The following is a 26,082-nucleotide window of genomic DNA, read 5'->3' as shown; positions in this document are numbered from 1 at the left end:
CCTTTTCGCTGCTTCCATTGCTAGGGCTGTCTGCACGGCATCCTGGAAAGTGAGGTCCGCCTTTACCAGCAATCTTGTTTAAACGTCTGCGTTGTTCACACCACATAAAATACGGTCGCGTATCATGTCTTCTAGTTCGGCACCGAAGTTGCAATGCTCAGAGAGGCTTTTCAGCGCTGCAATGAACTCGCTGATAGATTCGCCTTCTGCCCGAACTCGGGAGTTGAAACGGAAACGCTGCACGACTGCAGACGGCTTCTGGCAATAGTAGTTTCCAAGAACCAAAATAATCTGTTGGAGCGTTTTGTCACTCGGCTTGTCGGGTTTCACCAAATTGCGAAGCAACGCATGCGTCTTCTGTCCGCAACAACTTATGAATACGGACGTTTGTTTGTCTTCGGCGATATCGTTCGCCACGAAAAATGCTTCGAGTCGGTCCACATATCAGGGCCGGTAATTTCCTCCGCCCTCGAATGGCTCGAGACTGCCGAAATTTGGCATGTTGAACGGGTGGTCGAACCGTGCGGGAACGTAGACTCACTTGAAACGCAGCAGGCGCGGCATACCTGGCGTTCGTGGACGCGTCGCAGCAGAAGCGTTCGAAGTAGGGCTAGCGTCCTGGTAGCGTCTCAGCTGTTCCAATTCCGAGGAATAGGTCGCAGGATGTAGCAACGCTTTCCGTAGTAGCGCCTGAAGTCCGTAGTGTAAGTCGTTGCTGTAGTATACAAGAAAGGGTTCTTCAAAAGTAGCATGGGCAGCAACGTGGACTCGTCGCGGTAGCAGCAGTAGCGGCCAAACAAGGATGCGTCTCAGCAGCGGCGAAGTCCCTGGCATCCATCACAGAAGTAGAATCCGAAGTAGCAGTATCGTAGCAGCAGTAAGGCTCGGACGTAGTGCGCGCAGCAGTAGAAGTCCTTTTCACCTCGTCGCCAGTTGATACAATTGAGCATGGCCCGCGAAACGCAGCCACCGAAGAAACAGGCCAGCACGCCTAGTAGTGACAAACTTGCATCTTTATTGCCAAAACGCGACTACTGCGGCCCCTTATATATCATAGAGTTCCCTACAAAATTACTAGAGGGAACTCTGGCGCTGCAGTCGTTGTCCTACCATGGGAATGACGGGAAGTACATGGATTTGTCTGATCTTCGTGCTTGTGGATTCAGACGTTCTTGTGGCTTTATGAAGCTTTATATATTACGCTATATAAATATTATTGTCGTATATTTCGGCGCAATTTATATTCTTCGAAGTGCAGAAGACGCCGGGAACGCGTACAGTTTCTATTAATTGCAACGATTGAGCTTGTCCAGGTGGCCAAATCGAAACGCGCCAAGCGTCTCAAGGCACTCGCATGCCCGCGATAAATTCATAAGGGCGTTTCATTCGCTTGTCGATACGTACGTCCGTGGCTAAATGGTTTCAATATCAGGCTTCTGTGCTAGAGTCCCTGTGTTCGAATCCTGCCGTCGGGCAATTTTAATTATGTTTATTTAATTATTTATGCCGCAATATACTGTTGAAAATGACGAGGTAACAAAGTCACAATGCCGTTTGAAGCTAAAAGGACGAAGTTTAGGCAAATCCATGTACTTCCCATTATTCCCATGCTAGGACAATCGCTCCCATTGCAGCTCCCGTAGACACTAGCGCCAGAGTTCCCTCTAGTAATTCTTGTAGGAAACTCTATGTTATACATTGCCTGCTAGGCATGGCGCAGCAGCAACACAAAAAGGCAGGGCTGCCAGGGGGCGCTGCATTTAAGAAACTTTTAACATTGTGTCATAAACCTGATGACATCAAATATTGTGTCAAATCTACAAAAGAAGTGACAGATGAACTCCCGTTAGAATTCCATGTATGCACTGAGGGCCAAAAGAGAGAGAGAAAGAAGAAACTTTATAATAAGGTCGAAGGATTTACGTAGTTGGGGCCCTCAGTCCAGGGCCCCAATGGCTGTCGCTACCGCTCGTGCTCGTCGTATCAGGGCCAGCCAGACCTGAGGCTCGGAGCGACGGAGGATCGCCTCCCACTGCGCATATGTTGGTTGGGGGGATTGTAGAAGAGGGATATCCTTAGGTGGTTTTTGGCACTCAATCGTGACGTGGAACGTCGTCGGTGGTGCACCGCACCCTGGGCAGGTGGTGGGGTATAAGGTTGGGGAGAGCTTGTTGAGAAAGAGGAGGTTCGGATATGAGTTGGTTTGAAGCCGTCTCAGTGATACGGCTTCATCCCGGGAGAAGGATTTGGGAGGAGGGTGATATTGCAAGCGCCCTAGTCTGTAAAAGTCTAGAGTGTCCCGGTATGTGTTGAGCAAATTCTGGGAGGCTTGATATGGGTTGCTCGCCTCACTGCCAGGTGCCCGGCAGGTTAGCTCTCGGGCAGCCGCATGAGCGCGGTCATTGCCCGACAGTGAGGCATGAGCAGGTGTCCAAATCAGCCTGATGCGTGGTACTGAGGGATCTGGAACGGCGGGGAGCTTACGTGTGCTGGTGAGAGCGCGATTGGCTTCCTGAGGTATATGACCCCTGAGGTAGGCTCGACATGCGTCTTGTGAGTCTGTAAGGATGATGTGGTCGTGTTTTGGTGATTTTTTCATGAGACCGACGATGTGGTTGAAAGCGAGTGCTATGGCCAATGTCTCCCCTGTTAGCGTAGCCTCGGTTTGGACGCTACACGAGGTGACGATATTACCTTGACCGTCCGCCACAACCGACACTTGTTTTTCTTTGTTTCTGGTTGCAAGAGCATAGTGGGCAGCGTCGGTATAATAGACGGTGCCCTCCGGCTGGGCGTTGAGAAGTTTCCGAAGGTATCTAACACGTGCATCCCGGCGACCATTATGATGCTCTGGATGCATATTGCGCGGTATGGGCGCTATGGTGAGTAAGGTTCGGATGTTTGATGGGACTGGGACATGCTGTCGCGTAGAGGGTGAATGCTGTGGGTAGCCCAGTCGTGAGAGCAAATGCCTGCCTATAGGGGTCAGTCTCAATCGCTCGAGTTGTGCCATTCTGTGCGCTTCGATGTGTTCCTCGATGGTATTGTGTACGCCGAGAGCAAGTAGTCGTTCCGTGGAAGCATATACAGGAATTCTGAGTGCTTGTTTAACGGCTCTTCTAATAATTGTGTGTATACGGTTGGTCTGAGAGAGCGTCAGGTTGTGGTATGGGAGGTGATAGGTTAGCCGGCTGATAATGCATGCCTTGACCAACCGCAGCCAAAAGAGTGAGGAACAATTTCCCTGCCACTCTGCGATTCCAGGGAGCATTAGTATAACTTTCAGAGCTCTTGGCACTCCTGCAATTGCTTCGCAATTTTTTTAGAAATGCTTTACCTGACACAGCATATGCATAGTTAGCTTAATTGCTAAGGCGAAGTGACTTTCCTTCTCTTGGCGCTTTGCTGGTGACATTAATTGGTGCTCTCAGCTGGCGTGTTAGTTTTCAGAGCTGGCCTCAGAAGCCCATTAAAGTGTCTTCCTTTCTTAAACCACTCATATGTACCATAAACAAGGACTGTCATTGGCATGTGGTGATAAGTATCGAACTGTGGCTGGCCCTGCCGGATACGGCGGCGCTGCGAAGGGTACTCGATGGAACGAGCCGATAAATTATGTTACTGTGCTTAGACGTAGAGATCACTGTCTACTACCAGGACGCGTATTCACAAGGTAAATGGTTCTTATAGGCTAGTGCAATTTCTCAGAACAGGCGCTGGCCAAACTAGATGGCTACAGCGCCTGCAAGTGCGACAGTCTAATTAGGTTGCACACAGTTCCTATATGGGAAGCGAGAAGATTTGCTAATTTAGGCTCGCGTTCCGCGGGGCCCACCCTATATTGACCACTGAAGTGGCCCACTTGCGATAGAAATGGATGCTCGAGGCTATGGACGGCTCATTCGAAGCATGCGCGGGGAGGGTTAGAGGGGTTTAGAGAGGTTAACATTGATGGTGCATCCACTTTGTCGTTTTTGCAGCGAAACGCACTCGAGTGCGTTTGGCTGCAAGAACGACAAAGTGGACGTGCCATCAATGCTCTATTCAACCGGCTCAAGTGGTTCGAGCTGTTCAAGCCAGGGTAGATCGTTTTGCCTTCCACCGCCGGCATGAACGTTGTCTGCAGGCGCAGCTACATAATTGCACTACAGCATTCCTGCGGAGAATGCTGCTGCGTGCATCCACTGGTCCGAGCGGAACAGACCGTAAAAGTCAGGCTAACGTTATGGTGGTGTTCCATTCTGCCCAAAAGCAGTTGTCGCGCTTGCTACGTCGTGCTAACACGTAGCACCCGCGTCACGTAGTGCGTAGTGTCCGAGCAGTTAAAGCACAACGCTTGGTATCGCTTTGAATGCATCGCCCTTCACGTGGAACTGAAATTTCAATGGCGTGTTTCCGTATCGCGAGAAAGAGGTGCCGGGGTGATAAGCTTCTAAAGTGGTATACGGTATAAGGTGACCCTACACCTGCAGTGTTGGCATGCTATGGGTTATGACAGTTGAGCCTTCCTCGTCTCTTTAGCGACCTGGGTTGGCGGTGGTTATATCAATGGTACCGCCGAAGTGATCTACATCAGCGGGCTCTCCTGGTGCCAGGCTCCGTTCGGATACGCCCTCAGCCTGCTCATCGGTGAGTTAAGCTGATCGGGTAGTTCGGTTTGCAGTAGGGCGCAATCGGGGACCTCATCGCCACGTCAGATTGAAGCTTGGCGCATGAATATTGACACAAGTACGTTGTTCGTAAAATATCAACTATGTTTTTGTTCACTACTGTAGGTATTCACACAATATCGCATATGTACAGATGCAGACGTAGACAACATAATCACGAGCGCATTGCACACATAAAGAAACACTTAACACGCACGCGCACGATGTGATGTGCACTTGTCGCATATTTTAATTTAAAGAAATACTTTTCTATGCAACACTACCGACTTCAACAAGGAGATACAAAGAAGCAGGGAAAGACCGGTCACCGCGGCCCTGAACTTTTTGTGGTTGCCATAGCAGATACTCGAACAAGAAGCTTGGCGGAAGTCACGTGGTGGCTCCCCACTTTCTTGCCTATATACCGTGGCACAGTGCATCGTAAATACTAATAAAGGTATGGATTTTTATGCCTCAAAGATCCGTTACGGCCAAAGAAATCCAGAGCCTCGATTTGCTTACAGCGCGGAATCGGTGCATATAATAGGGTTCAAAATTCGAACACGACAGCTTTCCAGAGAAACACATATCCAAGAACAAGCACCAAGATGGCGCTAGAAGCGTGTTACGTTTCAGGTTCTCCTTATGCTCTGCGCAGGCGGATACCTGTTCGCGGTGAAGATGAGAAAGGCCGGCTACAAGACAATGCTGGACCCTTTCCAGCAGCACTTCGGCGCCCGCATGGGCTGCTTGCTCTTCCTGCCGGCTCTTTGCGGCGAAGTGTTCTGGTCGGCCGCCATCCTCGCCGCCCTCGGTAAGATGGCGCCGGTCGGTGATGTCACGGCGCTCTTTCCAGAGGCTTGCGTCGACGAGTTACAACTTGCTCTGTTTGCCATCATTGTACGGAAATATATTTGGTAATGGCGTGGGAATTTTGTGCTGTATTCCAATACTCGCTGAGGAGAACTAAGTAGGTGGCTTAGCGGACAGCGGCCATCTTAAGCCTCGTTCCACTTTTCACGAAGACGTCAAAGTAGACAGCTTCGCGAAAACAGCATCGAAGTCAAAAATGGGATATGCTACTTTCCTGTCCAAACAATATGGCGGCTGAGCAGGACGCTTGGAAAGCCGATAGGAAGGTTGTCCGTGCACAAGAAAACGTAGACACGCTATCTTACGCCCTTAATGTAAGCTACATCGTGTTTTTCATTGGTTTGCAGGCGCAAATACTTAAAATACAGAAATAATGGGTGCTTTTCTCAACTTTTTCGTGTCGCCACATGGTGACGTCACGTCGCAGAAGAGTCTTCCGTGCGTCTTCCAGACGGCTAGAAAATCGTTCGATTAAATGGCCTCAAAGCTTTCTCGGCTGTATCCTTAGCTGTCTACGTAGACTGGCTCTGATGCTGGTCATAATTGGAACACACTATATATCTCACTAAGTATACTAAACACAAAGGGGCGGAACAAATGGAAGCTACGTTCGAAGCACTTTAGATCGATGCAAACTCCGATGCCGCTTGTTCAGATACATGTAAAATGTAGAAATGCTTTTATGAGACGACGCCTCGGCAGATCTGAATGAGATTTGTTCCACTTGAGAGAAAAAAGGTAAATTCTAATGACTCGAGGAAGCAAAGTCTTGATTTAGAGCCTGGAATAAAGAAAAAAAAATTAGTCAATCTAGCATACGCTAAAGAGGATGAAGGCGAAAGCCGGCGCCCTCACGAGACAGTCACTAAATTACTTGGCATTCTCATACGAATGCGTTGTTACTTCCTATTATATGGTTTCTCCCACCAAAGGTCGTGGGTACGAGTGCCCTAATTGTGCCTTACTTCGCCTTAACGCCAAAAGTCGCTGGTTCGACCCCTACCAACGGTCGTCGGCACGACCACCAATAATGGCAACATCAATTTTAGTGCCATTGAATTTTGGTCCCACCAATGATCGAGGGTTCAACACCAACTAAAGGCCGTGGGTGCGAGTGCCTTAGTTAACTTTGCCTTAATTAACACTAAAGTTAGCGGGTTCGGGTCGCGCCGGTGGTCGTGAGTGGCACCATCAATGTTGGTGACATTGAATTTTGGTGCCGTAACACCGCACGGTCAGTTTTTGGATAACGATGGAGAATGCATTTTTCGACCCATAAGCCTCTTAAGGTTTTCACCTTACTAGAAGTACCAAGTTTACAATACCGTAACTCCACACCAAAAACGGATATCATATTTCTGTAAACAGCATCCGTTATAGCATGTAAACAAATTTGATATACGAGGGCGAATCAGAAAGTCCTTGCTCCCCCGCCCCCCCCCCCCCCCTCCCTTATCACCCTACCATTTGTTTTTAGCCAAACTACGGCTGTAAATGTGAAGTCAACATATCCATTTTCAGTGGGAGACCTTTCTTGAATCGGCCCGGCCTTATCTGCTGACAGCTCCGTGGCGCGGCGCTACTGTCAGTTGTTGTAGATGGCGGCTGTGCCTCCCACCTCCACGGCGTACGAGCAGCGAAGTGTGATTTGTTTTCTATGGAGCAAGTATCCACAGGGCAGTGCAACCCACGGATAGGGAAAAGTGTCTCGCTTTGAGAAGTGTGAGGTGGTGGCGTTGTGAGTTAGGGCCGGGAAGACTTGCATGACAATGGAAGTTCGGGGAAGCCGCGTGCGCCGCTGGCTGACGAAAGGGCATTTCGAATTTAGTGCTGCGATGGGACAAACTTCTGAACCGGTGTGGGGACTATGTGAAAAAATAGTGTGAGGTACGTTTAATAGTACGCATATTTGTAATGACCCGTGTGTACCATATTTTAGCTCATAAAAAATAGGGGCAAGTACTTTCTTATTCACCCTGGTATGTATTTGCAGCTTAACGCGAATGGGTACAATGTTTTTCATTGCTATCGCAGGAAATTTCTTGATCAGGTTTTGTATTGAGTGTGAAGTTTATAGCTAAACGTATTCGACCAACACTGTACGTCAGGCAGCAAACGTCATTTGTTGGCTTAGAGTAGGAACGCAGGAAGAGGAAGAAGTTTGTCACGCGACTCGCTTTCCTTTAAAGGGCCTCTCGCCAGGCCCCATTGCAAATTTTGGGTATACGCTGGAATGGAATGGAATGGAAAACTTTATTGGTTCTTTAAGATATTAGCGAGTTGAGGACGAAGTCTTCATTCTTGAAAACTTTGGGTCCTCTTCAGCCTTGGGTGGGCCCCTAGTCCAGGGCACCACTGAGTCGGGCCACCTCGCTTGCGTGTGCTATGAGGGCCCTTTGGACCCCTAGCTCGCAGCTGGTGAGCCGGCTCTCCCATTGCTCCGCACTTGCTGTTGTATGTTTGTGGAATGTCTTGTTTCTCTCGCATTCCCATGAGATGTGATATAGTGTTGGCCTTGCTCCGCACCACGGGCATACGGCGCAATATTGTGTGGGGAACATCCTGCTTAGTACGTAAAGATTTGGAAAGGAACCCGTCTGCAGTCTACGCCATCCTGCGGCTTCCTCCTTCGTCAACGCTTTGTGTGGTGGGGGGTATTGGAATCTTCGCCCCCTATATAGGTTTAGCAGCTCTGAATAACTGTCCCCGCAAGTAATCTGAGGCTCTCCCGGGGGGACTGAGGTGCCCGCTCGGATGGTGAAGCCTCGAGCTAAGCTGTCCACCCCTTCATTGCCCTGAATCCCTGCGTGGCTTGGTATCCAGATTATGTTGTGTGTAGGTTGTCCTTCATAGAGCGGTGCTCTACTAAGGATCTTGAGTGCCGTGCTGCTTATTCTACCCCTGATATAGTTTCGGCACGCCTCTTGTGAGTCTGCTAGGATGTTGAGGGACTTTCCTATCCTGTATCCTTCCTCTGCTGCCAGTGCAACAGCTATTTCCTCTGCTTAGGTTATGTCTGATACCGCTGCCGTGAGACTCGTGATTAGTTTGCTTTTATTATTAGCTACTACCGCTACTGCGTGTTTCTTGTGTTCTTTTGGATAGAGGGAAGCATCTGTGTAGAATGTGTTGTCTCTCTTCCCCATCGTTCTTTCGTAGAATTCTTCCCTAGCCTGTCGCTTGCTGGTATGGAGATTGGGGTCCATATTGCGGGGGACAGGTTGTATACGTAGTTTCTTCCTTAGCAGGTCCGGTATTATTGCCCTACTACTTTGCGGTTTTTCTATTTCCCAACCCAACTTTGTCAGGAGCGCCCTTCCTGTTGTTGTGTTACTGAGCCTTCGCGCTTGTGCCTTGAGCTGGCATTCTTTTAGTTCTTCAAACGTGTTGCTGATTCCCAGTTGCATCAGCTTGTCATTGGATGTGTTTCTTGGGAGATGAAGGGCTGTTTTGTATGCCTTCCGAAGGATTGCTTCGGCTTGTTCCCTTTCGGCTTTGATGGTTACATGGTAAGGCAGGGAGTATGTGACCCGGCTGACCACCAGGCTGTTGACCAGCCTGAGGGTATCTTCCTCTCTCATGCCGTATCTCTTGTGCGCAACTCTGCTGATCATGCGGCCCACTTGTCCAGCTGCTCTACTCAGCAGGCAGAGGGTGTGGCTGCACCTCCGGCTGCCCTGCAGCCACATGCCGAGGATCCTGATCATTTTCTGTTCCGGAATGTTCTGGCCTTCGATTTTTACTTCGAGTGGGGCATCTGTTGGGTGCCTTCCCACTCTGAGGAGCTCAGACTTCTCCGTGGAGCATCTGAGGCCTCTTTGCTGCGTATATTCCTCGATGCAAGCGGCGGCTTTCTGTAGCGCTTCTTGCTTGTTCCCTAGTGATCCTTCGGTGGTCCAGATGGTTATGTCGTCTGCATATATGGCATAACTGATGCCCTGGACTTCGTTGAGCTTCTTCGCAAGGTTGACCATGGCGATGTTAAAAAGTATCGGCGAAATTACCGAGCCCTGCGGAGTGCCCTTGCATGGCGTTTGAAAGGTGCCGTTCCGCAGGTCTCCGAGGCCTACTGTCGCTGTTCTATCTGTGAGGAAGCTTCTGACATAGGCGTGTACTTTCTTCCCGCAGTTGGTAGTGTTGAGTCCTTCCATAATGGCGGCGTGGGATACGTTATCAAAGGCCCCTTTGATATCAATGGCCATGACGACGTTCTCCCCGTTTTTCGGCATTGGTTCGAGTACCTCTTCTTTTAGTTGTAGCAGGATGTCTTGGGTGGATAGGTTTGCCCGGAAGCCGAACATGGTGTTGGGGTACCACCCTCCGTCTTCTAGGTGCGTTTGGATTCGTCGGGTCACAATTTTCTCAAACAGCTTGCCGAGGCACGATGTGAGCGAGATTGGTCTGAGGTTTTCAATTTGCAGTTTCTTGCCGGGCTTGGGAATCATGACCACCACGGCGTGTTTCCACTCCGCTGGGACTGTTCCGTCTTCCCATAATTTGTTGAGGTAGATGGTGAGTTGGTCTACTGCTTCTTCACTTAGGTTTCGTATTAGCGAGTTGCGAATCTTGTCCGCCCCTGCCGCCGTGTTCTTCGTGGTTGCTCGTATGGCTTCGACAACTTCTTCCCTTGTGACGGGCCGGTCTGTTGTGGGGTTCTCCTCTCCTTGGTAGTCGCCTTGATAGCATTCCACCGAGTCTTTCCCATAGCATTTTTCTCGTACTGCTTGGAGTAGCTGGTCTTCGGTCCCTTCATATTGGTGAATTAGTCTCTCAATAGATTTGCTGCTTTCTGTTTTGCTTTTGCTTGGGTCCATTAGTGTTCTGAGAATCTGCCACGTTCTAGCTGTGCCGAGGGTGCCATTCAGGGAGGTACTAAACTGTTGCCACCCCTGTCTCGCTAGCTGCTTTGCATATTCCTCCGCTTGCTGTGTTATTTCAGCAATTTTCTTCTTTAGTTTCCGATTTAGTTTTTGGCGCTTCCAGCGCTTGGTTAGGCCCCGTTGTGCCTCCCATAGCCTGAGGAGTCGCTTGTCCACTTCCGGCGCTTGTTCTGTTCGATCTACCTCTTTGGTGTAGAGGTCCCTGATTTGCTGGAGTTGTTGGCTCCATTCTTCTACTGAAGTTATATCCCCTTTTAGCTGTTTGCAGTGGATTCGGAAGGCGTCCCAGTCTGTTAGCGTTGCCTTACCAATTTTCCTCTTGATGCTTTCTGCTTCCGTGCTGATCCTAATGATGTAGTGATCGCTTCCCAGATTTTCTTGCAAGTTTTCCCATGTCGCTTGCTTGGCGCCCCTGACAAAAGTTAGGTCGGGACATGTGTCCACACTGACGCTATTCCCCTGTCTAGTAGGTTGGCCCTCATCTGTGAGTAGTTCGCAGCCTATGTTTTCTGCTGCTGCACAGATGCTGCGTCCCTTTTTATCTTCAATTCTGCTGCCCCATTGCGGGCTTTTTGCGTTAAAATCCCCGGCTATTATCAGGGTGTTCTGTCCCGCTAGCTTTTTTGCTTCTGTAAAGAGTTTAATGAAGTCTCCCCTATTTTTAGGTGGGCTGTATAGGTTAACTATAAAGGTACTTTTAGCTTTCCGCTTCCTCTTGGGGATTATCTCGGTTACTATGTGTTCGAGCTGTGTATTCTCGAATTCTTTGTGTGCAATGGTGGTGATTTTGTTGCTAATTAGAGTAGCTGTTCGTCCGTCCTCCTGGCAAGTATATCCTCTCAGGGCTGGAATACAGTTTGTCTCTTGTAAAAGTATGAGATGTGGTGGGGTTCCTCTAGTGCTAATGAACTGCTGTAGGTGCCCTTGTTTGCGCTTGTAGCCCTTCCAGTTCCATTGCCATATCTCTAGTTGGTGCTGTCCTGCCATGTTGATGTATTAGAGTTTGCGTTCGTTCCCTGGGATTCTGATCCGAACCTGCGCTCATTGTAGAGCCGGTCTCTGGCGTCGTTTACAGTTTTCTGTGTGTTTTGATTCTTTACATAATTTCGAAAGCTCTGATCTTGCATGGCTATCTTTTGATTTAGCTGCTGCATTTGCTGTTGCATTTGCTGTATCATTGTTTTCAAATCGTCTATTGGGGAGGTTCCCCCTTCGTTAGTCTTTAAGCTTCCTACGCTCTACTGCGGGGGTGAGGATGGCCTGACAGGCGGAAAACCTGCTTTTCGCGTCTCTTGTATTTCTGCTATTAGTTCACTTATTTGTTTTTTGAGTTGCCTGTTTTCCTCACGGGTCTGTTCGTGTTCCCTCTTAAGATTATTAATTTCGGCAGTAAGCCTTTTTTCGTTTTCTGTTTGTGTGTTTGTGTTGTTACTGTTGTGCGGAGCAAAAAGCGTCTTGGGAGGGCCGGCTCCCCAGCTCACCTTAACTCCGCCGCTCTTCTTCTGTAGTTGCTTCGGCTTCGCCCAGATCTGCTGACCGCCCAGGGGTGGGTAGGACTCGTCCCGCTCCCGGCTCCGGTCCTGGTCTCGGCTGCCACTGCGGCCCCGGCTGCGGCTCCTCGACTAGCTCCGGTAGTCGCCTCGCTTCTCCTGGTCTTCGCTCCGGAACCAGCGTGGACGCCGCGCTCCACCTCTGCTTCGGCTGCGGCCGCGTCGTTGCTGACCCTGGGGTCCCCATCGTAGTTCGCTTGTTGTCTTTAAACGTTGCTTGCAGTCCTTTGTGCCGGCTCCCCACACAGCAGGCACTTGGGTGTGTATTGATGGTGTTCCTCTGGATCCTTTTGGCCACACTGCCTGCAGGTCTTGATCCCGGGAGTTGGGCAGACGTCTGACCGGTGTCCCTGCTGACAGCAGATGTAGCAGATCTGTCTCGTTGGTCTGTAGGGATAGCACCACATTTCTACCCCATAGTACAGAACTTGCTTGGGGAGGGTGGGGCCATCGAAGGTGATGACGGCAGTGCTCGACCGGCCTAGCATTCTTGCCGCCAAAATCTTCACACCCTGCGTTCGGGTTCGTAGGTTTGTCTCGAGTTCTTTGGCAGGGGTTCCCGGGTCCACCCCGTGGATTACACCGCGCAGCGTTCCTTCCGGCACCGCCACGTGTGCGTTGATGTCGTAGCTGTGCTCTCCAAACTTCAGCTGCGTAATGCGTCTAATTTGTTGAGCAGCGCTTTCGTTGTCGGTGCTTACAATAATGATGTTGGAACCTGTGCGGAGTCGGATAATAAGGTCTCCTGCCTTGCATCCATGTCCGGTGGCTGCAACCACCGCCCGCGCCACTTGGTGCGTCTGCAGGTTCTTCACTGCTAGTCCCTTGGGCCTCAGGACTATTTTTATGTCGTCCTTGGGCAGCGGAGGCAGTCTCCTCCTCGGCGCTCCTCCCCCCTCTCTTTGATTCGGTGCGGCTGGCGTGCCACCTGTGCTCTTCGCCGAGCCTAGGGAATTTCCGTTCCCTAGCCCTGTTCCCGCCAAAAATTCTGCTTGGCTGCCGCGTTGGCGTTTCTTCTGCCGCTTGGAAATGGCTATCTGCCAGTCCGCGTCCTCGTCGAGATTTTGACTTCTGACGTTGTGGTCGCTGGGGTGCTGCTTGTCAGGCCTTGAGTGGCTGCCGCTGGTCCGTGGTCACGGGTCTCCCCGGCCGCGTCCTGGTAGTCTTCGTCCATGATTTCGTGGTTTTCGGCCATGAGATTCGTCGGATCTCGTAGCGGTGTTTGTCCTAAGCTGGGGTTGAGTACTCGGGCTATCGCTCCAGGCTCCTCTGCCGTTGGCCAAGGCCGGGAGGGCCGCAGAGCCCCGCTGCCGTGTTAGGTCTAATAGTTCTAGCTCTAGTCGGCCACTTGGGAAAACTTCAAGTCCGAAAAAAAATCAAAAAATACTGGACCCACCGGCTTGAAGTGGATTCCGCGTGGTCCGCTTCGCTGTCGGCGTCGATTCGAACCAAAATTCGGTGGTCCCGTCGATTTGGATGGGTCAAGAAGCCCAAAAACTGCGTAGCGCATGTGAAGTGCGTCCGCACAGACCCACCTACACGCTGGAACTTGTTACGTGTCCTTTAGGAAGTGTCTTGTCGCCAATTTCTTTTTAAATCGGCTCAATAATAGCCGAGATAGAAATATTTTAATGTCGCGAAATAATGACTTCAACAGGGCAGCTCCACCACCAAGCGAGGCACTCTTTCCACTTGCCCCGTCTAGCCTCCGCAAGCGAAATTCCTTTCCTGCGTTTTCCCATACCGTACCTCGAGAATCGCATGACGCGTACGTCACGGGCCCCGTCACCATTTTTTTTCTGATCGCTTTGTTTTTATCCTTTCTTTCTTTTCTCTTTCTTTCTTCCTTTCTTTCTTTTTTGCCTTCTTTCTTTTTTTTTTTTTTTTTGCGGTGCTGGGCACTTCGGCTGACGGCGTTGGGCGCGAGCTGTTGTGATTGTCTTGTTTCCCGCAGCGCAAAATTTGGCGCCCTATGCACGAGGACACATGGTTAGCGGTATAATTCAGTGCTGCACGAATAGTGAAGCTGAACAAGCGGATCGCACAGCGTGATCACGCGCTGGAACACGGTAGAAAATGGCATAGTTTCGGTACCTGCCCACCTGACTGCACGGCCGTAGGAACAAGCAGACGAAGCGGAAGTACATCTCTCTTGCTTTTGTGCGAAGTAAAACAAAAAAAAACACATGCAGATATCCAGTTTGTGTATTTTATTATTTCTCTAAACTTCAATTCGTCAATTCAAGCAACAGATCACACAAGTAACAGATGTTGTCTTGAATAATTCTCGAAGTCACGTGTCAGCGCGAGCGACGTCACGTAGGCAAGAGGGACACGAGTACGTCACCGTCCGGCTTGAAGCGCGGTCGTCGCAAGAGAAAATTCAAACGGCGTTGGGATTGAAACTTCGGACCATACCGCGGCGCGTAGCAATGTAATTCTTTGCAAAGACGGTCGTTAGCGCGAATTTTATGCTCTGCGCTTGTCAGCTCAAAAGGGCCAGACCTGGTGAGGGGACCGGTCAGATGAGAGAGACCGACGCAAGATCTCCCGCTGCAGTGGTGTCACTCATGTGATGTAAAGCAAATAAATGTGCACCTATGTGTCGCATATGAGGAGGGCTTCTATAAAAATAACTCAATGAATCCGTAGGGGCCTTGGGGTGAAGCCCACTTCCAGATTTCTGCCTTATATTTCACCCCGCTGGCTGAAAAACTTGCCGCAAACTATTGATACATATATATCAAAACGTTTATTTAAAAGAAAAAAATATGCAGAAAGCGATTGGGTGGAGCCCCTAGTCCAGGGCCCCACTGGCTTGAGCGGTCCGCCGTGCTTGGTCGAGGAGCGCTAGTTGCATCTCCCGATCCTCGCTGGCGAGCCAAGTCTCCCACTGCTCCCTTCCGGAAAGTTTGCCGGCTATTTTTGGTGTATTAATTTTGGGTGGCCTGTTCTGGCAGTCCCACGTAATGTGGGCGAGAGTTGGCCGGCCTCCGCACCAAGGACAGCGAACGCTGTACAGCGTTGGGTGAATGGCATTTTTCAAATAAAGGTTTGGAAATGTGTGCGTCTGTATTCGGCGCCAGTCATAAGAGTCCTGCCTGGATAGGTCAGGGTGTGGTGGACTGTACTTTCTTCGCTCGCGGCGCTGGTGCTCAAGGATGTCTCGTGGTAAAAAGGGGCTTTCGTCTGAGTGGTCGGCCGCTCAGTTTACAAAAGCACGAGCTGCGCCGTCCGCTCTCTCATTGCCCTCGAGTCCTGCGTGACCCGGGCACCAGATGATCATGTGTTTCTGCGTTAGGTTGGATCCTAATAGGTGAGTGGTGCTGTGTGGTAGCCTCCCGGTGAGGAATAGTCTACATGCGACTTGGGAATCTGTAAGAGTTATCGATGATTGTCCCAGAGCGTCCTTAGTTTTAATAGCTAGCGCGATGGCTGAAGCTTCTGCGGTATTCGCAGATGCAACTCTAGCCGTGGCGCAAGTCGCAAGCCCTTGATTTGCGGCCGCTCCTACCACTGCGAGGGCGTATTCGTAAGCACCACATCGAGCGACATCTGTGTATACTGTATCCGGGTTTCCACCAAATTGCTGCATTAACTTTCGAGCTCGAGCACTTCTACGTCCCCGGTGGTATTTCGGACTCATGTTCTTAGGGATTGGGGCTACTATGATCCTTTCACGAAGGACTCTGGGCAGAGATTCCAGTTCTTCTCCCGCATACTGTGGACGAGTAGGGTAACCCACGCGGCAAAGTAATTTTCTGCCAGAGGAGGTTAAGCTAAGCCGCTCCCGTTGAGATATGAGCGTCGCGGCCCGTAGCTCCTCGTAGTTATTGTGAATCCCGAGGGCCAGCAGGCGTTCAGTAGAGGTTCCCTGTGGTAGGCCGAGAGCCGCTTTGTACGACGTTCTAATCAACGCATCTAGGGCCTTTAGTTCTGTTTTCGTGGGGTCCTGGAAAGGGAGGCTATATGTGAGACGACTTAGCACAAAAGCCTGAACGAGCCGGATCGTCTCTGTTTCCTTGAAACCTTTTCGGTGATAAGTTATTCTACGGATCATACGGGAGATCTGTTTCACCGTAGTCCTAAGGGTTTTAATGGTGTGGTCTACTTGTTTGTTGCTTTGCAGCCACAGTCCGAGGACTCGCATTTTCTGGACCTCCTTTATCTGGCTGTCTCCTAGAAAGAGGTTCACCGGCTCGTGAGTTTGACGGCCTCGACCTCGTATCCTGATAAAATCAGATTTATCGGGAGCGCAGCTCATTCCACTGCGGCGAGTGAAGGTTTCAACAACGGTCGCTGCTTCTTGCAGGATTTCTTCTTTTTGTCCTAACGAGCCGCTGGTTGCCCATAGGGTAATATCGTCTGCATATATCGCGTACCCTAGCCCAGGTATGACGTCGAGTGTTTTGGCTAAGCGTCTCATGCCGATATTGAAAAGAAGGGGGGAGAGCATCGCCGCTTGCGTTGTACCTCTATTGGGCATGGGAAAAGGGTCTGAGCGCGTAGTGCCAATGCCTATTGTCGCGATGCGAGAGGTCAGGAAAGAGCGGCCGTAATTTATTTATTTATTTATTTATTTATTTATTTATTTATACATACTGCAGCCTCGGTGAGGCTATTGCAGGAGTGGGTAGTGAAAAAAAAGGAAAGCAAGAAAACTAGATACAGGCACAAAAAAAAATATGAATATCAAGCATATGTAATTGCTTTCAAAAATTCTTGCATAGGTAAAGAGCGGATGCTTCCAGGCAGTGCATTCCAGAGTTCAATGGCCAGTGGAAAGAAGCTGTGTTTGAACATCTCCGTTCGGCAAAAGAAAGGGATAAGGTTGAGATCATGAGAACTCCTAGTGATAGAAGGTGGACTAAAGTTCAAATAATTATTTAGTGTATCAAGGCGCTCAGAATGAATCAGCGTGTGTAAAAATTTCATGCATTCTAAGCGGCGGCGAGATGAAAGAACTGTAAGACCTGTAGCTGTATAATGGGAAGAAGGGGAAAAATCTCGGCTATAGTTGCGAAAAATGAAGCGCACTGATTTCTTTTGGACTGATTCTAACTTTTTAATATCGGATTTCTTATGAGGATTCCATATGATGCAGCCATAATCAAGAATGGGGCGGATAAGTGTTTTATACGTCATCAGCTTGGTATCCTTTGGAGCCTTACGCAGTGAACGATGGAGGTAACCGAGACGTCTAAAAGCTTTGTTACATATGATGTCAATGTGTTTCGACCATGACATGTCATGGGAGAAATGAAGACCAAGGTATTTAAATTCGGTTACTCTTTTTAAATCTTGACCATGGAAAGTGTACGTGAAAAGTGATGGAGATGGGCGTCTGGAGAAGGACATGGAAACAGTTTTAGAGAAATTAATGTTCATTTGCCATTCCTTGCACCACCTACAAAATTTTGCAAAGGAGTCATTAAGTAAATCATGATCCATTGGTGTGTTAATACTATGATAGAGGACGCAATCATCAGCGTAAAGACGAATACTAACGGACACGCAATGCGGCAAGTCATTAATATATAATAAGAAAAGAAGCGGGCCTAAAACGGAACCTTGTGGGACGCCGGATGAAACACTAACAGGAGAGGAAATAGAGCCGTTAAATTGCACAGACTGAGAACGCTGGGTTAGGAAGCTATGTATCCAACCAACCAGAGAAGGGTTATTTAGAATGGAGTTAAGCTCGTAGAGGAGTTTTGGGTGTGGGACGGTGTCGAAAGCTTTGGATAAGTCAACAAAAATGCCGTCAATCTGTCCGCCTAAATCTAATGACTGACAAATATCGTGCGTGAATTCGATTAGTTGGGTAGTGGTGCTATACCCGCGACGGAAACCATGTTGGTAATTGGAATCATAGATTCTTTGTCCACAACCGATGTCACTTAGCTCAGATAAGATAAGTTCATGTGAAATAGTGTCGAATGCGCTTTTTAAATCAAGAGCCAGGACGAGATGTTCCGCACCAACCGTGGTGTTGCAAAGAACTTCTTCGCGAAGTAGCAGGAAAACATCTTGTGTCGACAAATGTTGGCGAAAGCCGAATATGTTTGTGGGAAATAGGTTGCGGTCTTCAATGTAAGACGTGAGACGTGTGTGGATCACCTTCTCAAATAATTTGCGTAGACAGGAGGTTAGTGATATTGGCCTGAGATTTTGTAGATCATGAGGTTTTCCTGCTTTCGGAATAAGCACGATTTTGGCCTCCTTCCACTGTTGTGGAACTACGCCCCTCTCCCATATCGGATCATTAAAATACCGGGTAAGCTGTTCTAGGTGCTCGTCGCTCAGGTTCCGGATCATAGCATTTGTGAGCTGATCTGGTCCTGGAGCAGTATTTCTCTTCGCAGCTTGCGCTGCCGCGAAGAGTTCAGCCTTAGTTATCGGAGCGTCTAGCACCGCGTTTTCTTGCCCTTGGTATGGCAAGGTGCATGGGGGAGTGATTTCTGCTCCTACGTACTTCTCTTTAAGCTTAGTGAGGAGGGCCTGATCTGTTCCTGAAAATTCTCCGGCAAGTTTTTGAAGAGTGCGGTTATTGGCCGTTTTTGTTTTTCCTGGTTCCATTATGCTGCGAAGTATCGCCCATGTCTTGGAGGTGTGTAACGTTTCGCGAAGTGAGTCGCAAAAGCTCGCCCAACTCGCTGTCTCTAACTGCTGTGCGTAAGCGTTTGCCCGCTCTGATATTTCAGCAATTCTGCGGCGCGGTTTGCGATTAAGTCGCTGTTTTTTCCATCGTTTAGTTAGCCCCCTTCTGGCTTCCCACATATGTAGCAGATGGTTGACAACTACCGGCATTTCCGCTGTGTGCGCTAGCCGCTTAGATGTTGCTTTATGATCGTCTCGTATGTGTGTTGCCCACTCTTAAGCATTCTCAGGTGATATCTCCGGCATGGGGATTTTGCGATAATTTACCCAGTTCGTGATTACCACCTGGCCACAGGGTCGCCGAATTTTCGGGCAGCCTACCGACACACTGATAATGAAATGGTCACTGCCTAGATTCTCTCCTAGATTGGTCCAGAATACCTCGTCGACATTATTTGTGAATGTGAGATCTGGAAAGGTGTCTGCACTGACGCTGTTACCTAACCTTGTCGGGTTTTGAGGGAGAATGATGAGTTGGAGATCATATGCTTCGGTCGCTCGCTCGAGCTCCCGGCCTTTGGGGGTGTCTGTTCGGTAACCCCAGCTGGTGTGAGGAGCATTGAAGTCCCCAAGAAGCAGTAGTCTATCCTGGGTGCCGCAGTGACACATGACGTACCGAATGATGGCCTCAAAATCGGCCCTCCTTTCTTTAGGTGGGCTATACACGTTCATGATTATGGTTTTTGCCTTGCTACGCTTCTGCGGTAGTATTGTTACAATTTGATGGTTGATGCTCCTAGTCGCCAGATGATCTATACTGATTGCTATGTCCTTGAGCACCATCGTCGCGACTTTAGGGTAGTCTGGGTGGGATATCGTGTAGTAGCCAGCCAATCTGACCGGCTTGTTACCGATCTCTTGCAAACAAATAACATCAGGTTTGACTGGCACCGTGTTAATGTATTGTTGTAGAGCTGCCGCCCGTTTGTGGAAGGTGCGGCAGTTCCATTGCCAAATTTCGAGATATTCGTAATGTACTCGTGTTCTACTCGCCATGAATAGTGCTTTCGCTGTCCGAGGTCGATATGGGTCGCGGACGGCGGTTAGATTGAGCGCTGGGGCTAATGCTGGCTCGCTTACGAGCCGCGCTCTTTGCACTGGCCACAGATTCATCGACGTAAGTTTTTAGGCTTTGAAATTCTGCGTACATTGCTGCTGAAAATTTTGCATAGTTTGTAATTGATGGACATCTTGTTGGAGTGTAACCTCCACAGAATTCGGCGTCGTTATAACCTCGAGAGGCGTGCCTGCTGCTTTAGAATGTGCTGTTTTGTTGGTTTCGGTACAGCGACTAGCTTTGAGGGAGGCCAACTCTCGCTTAATTTCTGCCAAGCTCTCGCGGAGAAGCTTGCTCTCGTTAATCATCTTCCGATATTCGGGATTTTCTGTTATAGGAGCAGTAGGAGAAACGACTCGTGCCCAGCTTATCGTGTTATCTTGTGGCGCTTGCTTGGTCACAGTGCCGAAAGCCCCCGATTTAGGCGATTTTGGTGATTGGGAATGCGGTGGGTTTTTGGGATTGGAGTTTTTTCGGGTCCGCGATCTTGACCTGCATCGATGGCGAGTCTCTGATACCTCCGGCGAGGGATCGGATGCGGATTCTCCATCATCGGAACTGAACCAACGTAGGCGTTGAGGTGGCTTCGTTAAACTGTCCTTCCGGGTAGTCCGCTGAACGCCAGTCCTCGGCGTTCTTTTGCTTTGGGGTTTGAGGCGTTTTTGACAACTTCGGTCTCCTGTCATGTGACCCTCCCCACAGGCTGCACAATTGGGAGCGCACTCATGTCCGGCTACAGGGTCCCGTTGTCCACATGTACGACATACTGGAATGTCCGGCTGGGGACAGACGTTCGATCGGTGACCAATTTGGTGACACACTTTGCACACCTGAGTTGTAATTTTGTATGGATAGCAAGCAAGTTCTCCGCCGTTGTAGTAGACGTACCGCGGCGTAATACCTCCAAAAAAGGTGATAACGGCCGTTTTAGTGTTACGGAGCATGCGCGCTTGGAGAATATCAACCCCTTCCGTGCGTATGCGTAGATTCGCTTTTAGCATTTCAGGCGTCGTGTGCGGGTCCAAGCCGTGAAGGACACCCTTGGTTGTCCCGTCACTTGTCGCTACGTAGGCGTTGACCGAGTGAGGCCGGCCGTTCATGTTAAGCATTGCAATACGTCTAACGTAGTCCGCCACTGTCTGGTGCGGCGTGGACACGATAAAGATGTTGGAGCCCGGTTTGATTTTGAGCAGAAATTGCTCACCTGATATTTTCCTGTTGCATGCAGCAATCACGGCATCCGCCAGTAGTGGACTAGCCAGGTTCTTGACCGGTAGCCCTTGATGCGGTCGCACCACTATCTTGAAATCATCCTTTGGCAGGGGGGGTAACCGCCTGTATGCTGGTTTGTGTTTAGATTTTCCGGTTGCTTGACCAGCGGAATCTTGCTGATTTTTCAAGGTCCCCGAATATTCCAGTGCTCTGGTCTTCTCTTTCGCATCCTTTTTTTTCTGCCGAAGCGTGAGGACCGTCTGCCAATCCCCATCTGTTTGACTTTGGCTCTCTGTCCCGGCGTTCTGGTCGCTGGGTCCTTTTGGTGTCGTGAGGTTGTGAGCAGCGGAGTCTTGAAAATCCATGCTGTCAAGGTCCTGGCGGCGCGTGTCCGTCACCCGCGAGGGTCCGGGACGCGCAGGTGCGTCAGGCGGTTGATTTGCAAGAGCCATCGAGCGGTCGGTGGGAAACGGCAAGAAAGCCGCTTCCCATATGGCTTCCGGCGAAACCGGCCCGGCCAAGGGCGGTCGGTGAAGGTGGCGTCGTCTCCGTGGTTGGGGAGCGCGCCGACGACACTTCCGTTCCCTTCCAAGGCGAAACTCTCTGGGGTCAGCTGGGATCGGTCGATGCCGCTGGCCTTCACGGACACATTGGTGCAAGCAAAACTTACGTTCGAGGTAATTAGCACTGCGTAATTGGCTAGCAATCACGGAGCCGATCTGTGGCTAGAGACGAGCGCTTCTTCGTCGTCTTCCCAACTATTGCTAAGTTCCGTTGATTAATGCTTGTTCTCGATGCGCTTTCACATTTCGATAGAACATAAACTTCTTTTTTGCGCGTATTGGCCCTAGACCACATTTATCGAAGTCGAGAAACGCATTCGAAGTTAAAGTAGACTACTTCAGAAATACTTTGCCGAAAAATGTACTTCACTTCGTTCAGCAGAAACAAAGTTTTTGCCATTCAAACGTCCCCTGCTCAGTGCTCCCGCTCCTTCTTCAATGTATTGCACTGCGAAGGCTACGGTGGAGTGGGGCGGGCCCACAGCGCTCTCGCTACTGAGCATCACCGTGGCGCACAGTTCAAATTTAAGTTTGGATGTTCACGTAGGCGCCACTACTTCCGGTTTTGGCGCCCACGAGGTGCCAAAGGTATGGTTCCTGAATAGTCTCATCGCGTGCCGTCGGCGGTATTTACGCTACGTAGAAGACCGCAGCTATGCTCGTACATTCAACTGTAGTGTGTATGTGCAGTGTTTGTTTTGTGCACGACAGGGCTTGAGCGCGCGTTCGCGTCCATACGGGATGCGGACCGGCTGTGTCCTGCACCAACTTGACCAACGGATAGTTGCCACATCCAACTTGTGCATCTTGAAGCGCTATTAATAGTTCAATACGAAGTGAAGTCTGCAAAGGTGTCTAACCAGGCGCGGCAAGGAATGAGCGCGCGCTGTCATGCATGCTTCTGGTCTGACCTTAAGTTTCGCGTAGTTCGAGGCTAGATGGTTGTTCAGAAATAGTCGAATATAGCGAGACCCGATGACCACGAAATCGATATAAGCAGGGTGGCCATAGGTTTATTTCATATGCGGGCGGCCACGGCCGATCGTCAGCAGACGATAGTCGGCTTCTTCCGGAAGTACGTAATTATTATAGAAATTCGAAAGCAACATATTTTAATTACTTCAGCCTGTTTATTAAAGTGCGTCAATAAATATATACGATAACAGTATGAAGAAGTGCGTTGATCCAAATACTCTTGATTGATGTCAGCCACAGAGTTTTTCACTATATTACCTATAGGAAAATCTGGCGCTTCTACTCTGTGGTATGGATGCGAATGCCGCTATATTGTGACTTCGGTTTGGCATCGTCCTCAGAGAGCCAGGACACCTCGAAGACGCGCCTGGCAAGCACCGTTCCCTCTGTCACAATGATTCATTTTCTACTGAATCAGCATGTAAAAACCTGTTTTAGCCTTACTTTTGCACAAAAACATGGTTTGTTTAACTACGAGAACTTGTTATTGCATGTATAATTACATGAAACGTAAAAAGTATCCGCGGGCCACTAAAGTTGGAGGACAGACGACAAGATTCGCGCTCGCTTTGGAACAGTTTGTCGTCTCTTCTTCCTTTTCTTCGCTTGGTTATACATTGTACGTGAGTAAACTTCAGTGCAAGATGTAATATGCGTGAATGGAAACATTTTATTAAGATTTTACTTTAAGAAAGCGGTATTTGTGTAGCCATATCTACATTTTAGACGAAGCCTCTTGCAACAGCAGCCAACACAAGCATCGCACACACATATACTCTCATTCTAATGACGGCACAGCGCTCCTTTGGAACCTCCCATAGACGGTGGCGCCAGATTTCCCTCTAGGTGTTATAGCGAGAAACATTATGATGTCAGCAATGGGCCAGTAGCAGTCGCCAATGGGAATGTGCTATATGACGAAATAAAGCGTCGAGAAAAGAATGAGCAGCAGGCTTACGTTCATAAGTAAAACTCTTGCTTGGGCTAGTTGGTTCATGGTTGAAGTAGTAAAGGAAGGCGCAGAAGAGCAGGACTCAAAAAGAAGAACACAAACGACCGGATCAGCGCAACAATATGTTATGTTCAATGTGTTATGTTCATAATGTTCAATGTGTTATGTTCGTAATGTTCAATGTGTTATGTTCATAAGAGAATGTTTGAGAGAAAGATGACTTCGCGCTTCCATTTGCGAGCACCACGCGCCGCGCACGACTGCGAAATTTGGCTGAGATGTTCGCACCAGCGTCCACGCTATCCACGCACTGTGTTTTTTCACCAAGGCCGAGGGTTGGTTCAGGATCCCTTTCGAGGTGTGCTGGCGGAAAATGTTTTTTTAGTCTTTATTGCTCCTTTGGATAGCTGTCGATCCAGTGATTGCACTAGGAAACCTCAGTTCCCTGAGAGTGCGACAAAATGTTTTTCTTGAGTTCAAAACGCGCGCCAATAGCAGCGTGTCCTTGGATGGGAAAAAGGCGACCTATCACGTCACCGAAACTTGTCTCGTTGCACCGCGTTACTGCCGCTATGCCCAGGCTGCCAAAAGCTGAGGCGATTGAGCAATGGACGGGGCAGTAGGGGAGAGCGTGCCCCCCTTCCCCCCTGTGTTTCCAAAGTTGGCCGCTTTCGGCGATGCGGTCATTGTACGGCCTTCAAGAACCTCACCCCGCCACTTCTGCTCTCGAAGCGATGCTCACTTTCGGCGGTAGTACCTCGTCGACGACTGTGTCACCTTCAGGTGGGAGCTGATTGGCTGGTTGAGCAAAATCTGGTGAGCTCGTTAGCTGGTTGTGCCCTACGTCACGCGAAGGCGATCGTCGCAGAGGAAATCATCTGATGATCGCGAGTCTCCTTTTTCATGTCCGCACTCACGCTGCGTTTTACCCGCGTTTGGAACGGATCGTACAACAAATGGTACAGCCCCGCGTACACTCTCTCCACTTGCCCCGTCTAGTCTCCGCACGCAAAATTCCTTCCCCGCGTTCTCCCGTACCGGAGACGGAGGACTGCGTCACCTACGCGTCACTGAGCCCCGCCTTCTTTTTCTTTCTCACGTTTTTGCTGCGCGTCGTACTTCCGGTTACATTCCTGCGCGCGAGTCCACGAGCTGTTGCGTTTGCGCTTGTTTCGTTCCGCTCTGTGCAATAGCTTCCAAGCTGTGCGCGATACACCTGCGTTGTTGTCTGGAAGCTGCTGTGAATTGGATTCGTCAGTGTGTGCACATTTGGAGAGGCTGGCCCGGTTCACGGATCTCTACCGCGAGACACCGCGTCACTGTACCGCTGGCACCTGACTAGCGGTATGATAAGCCAATGCCACATAAACACTGAGGCATGCGCTAGCGGATCACAGAGCATGACCGTGCGCTGGAACATATAAAAATGGTATACTTTCCTTGCCTGTGCGTGCGACTGCACGACGTGGGAAGAAGCAGACGAAACAGAAGTGCACCTCTCTTGCTAAGGTACGAAGTAAAAATAAAACAAAAAAAGAACACGCAGACATTCGGTTCGTGTGTTTTATTATTTGCCTAAACTTTAATTCCTCTATTGAAGCAACAGGTCAAATAAATACTTGCTCTTGCATTTACTAATTCTCAAAGTCACGCGTCACTGTGAGTGACGTCACAGCAGTGCCAACTACGTAGGTTCACTTGTGCGAATGACGTCGACTGGGAGCGCGGCACCGCGAGGAGAAGGGAGCACGACTTTTGGTTGGAAATTGCAGCCGTTTTCGTGACGCGTAGCGGTGTAATACTTTGGAGGCACGATTGTAATCGCGCATTGTATGAACCGCTCTTGCCAGCTCATAATGGCCAGACTTGGTGAGAATTGGTCTTCAAAGGTACACTGAATGGAAATATGATTTCTTCTGTATTTCAGTAAATAACCCTTCTACAATGCCAAAATCACCACTCGTACCACAATAAGACGCTTGGTGAGCCAGAAACAGTGCAATAACAAAACACGGGTGCTGACGCCTCCTAGAAGTTCCCGCACCAGTTCACTGTGAAGTCATGGATTTTGACGCCATTTTCTAGCTTGTCTAGGGCATAGCTAATTCTACGTTGTGTTCTAATGGAGCCAGAGATTGAACATGGCGAGTTTCGGAAACCTCTGCTGAGCCAATGTGGCCTGAATACGACAAAACACTTTCGTGTCGACACCGTGACGTACCGTCGTTCGGAATTCGTCCCGAAATTCAAAAACTTCGACCTTCATTTTTTCTTGTAATTATCAACCTATTATTTCGAAATTAACGACAACAATGTCTTCAAAAACGTTCTTTCCGTCTAAACTGATTTATTTTTTGATGTCCTTTGAGCTTTGTACAGCCCCTCGAATATGGCATTTGGCATCGTAGCTTTTGCGTGAATCGTGTTCTTATGAGGGAAATGTCTGCAAGTTTGAAAGGTTTCCATGAACACCTACCTGTTCGTCCAATATTGCAGTGGTTGCCGAGAAAACAGATTTCTCTTCTTCTATGTATTTAAACAGGAGCCCGCGCTTCCTGTTAAAGCACAGTGCAATCCACTGCCCACATATTTGCAATAGTCGGCACCTATATAAGGGTCTCGAAGTTCAGACCTTTCGTGAGCCACCAGCAGACTTGCACTTAACGAATAATGTGTAATTAATTAGTCGGAATCTGTTACATTTGTTGATA

At 49.4% G+C, this 26,082-nt stretch overlaps 1 protein-coding gene across 1 annotated transcript in view; it reads left to right on the top strand.

Moving 5' to 3' along the window:
• The window catches only part of LOC129386569 (high-affinity choline transporter 1-like), a 49,444-nt gene that overhangs the window by 4,710 nt on the left and 18,652 nt on the right, over nt 1–26,082 (top strand). The window contains exons 2-3 of the mRNA XM_055074636.2: nt 4,522–4,629; nt 5,308–5,463. Coding sequence (XP_054930611.2) covers nt 4,522–4,629; nt 5,308–5,463 — 264 coding nt within the window. The remainder of the gene's footprint in view (nt 1–4,521; nt 4,630–5,307; nt 5,464–26,082) is intronic.

This window comes from Dermacentor andersoni, chromosome 4 (assembly GCF_023375885.2).
Source record: "Dermacentor andersoni chromosome 4, qqDerAnde1_hic_scaffold, whole genome shotgun sequence".
NCBI classification, from domain to species: domain Eukaryota; kingdom Metazoa; phylum Arthropoda; class Arachnida; order Ixodida; family Ixodidae; genus Dermacentor; species Dermacentor andersoni.
The sequence above is the reverse complement of the archived record's forward strand: the minus strand, read 5'-3'. Positions and strand labels throughout refer to the sequence as shown.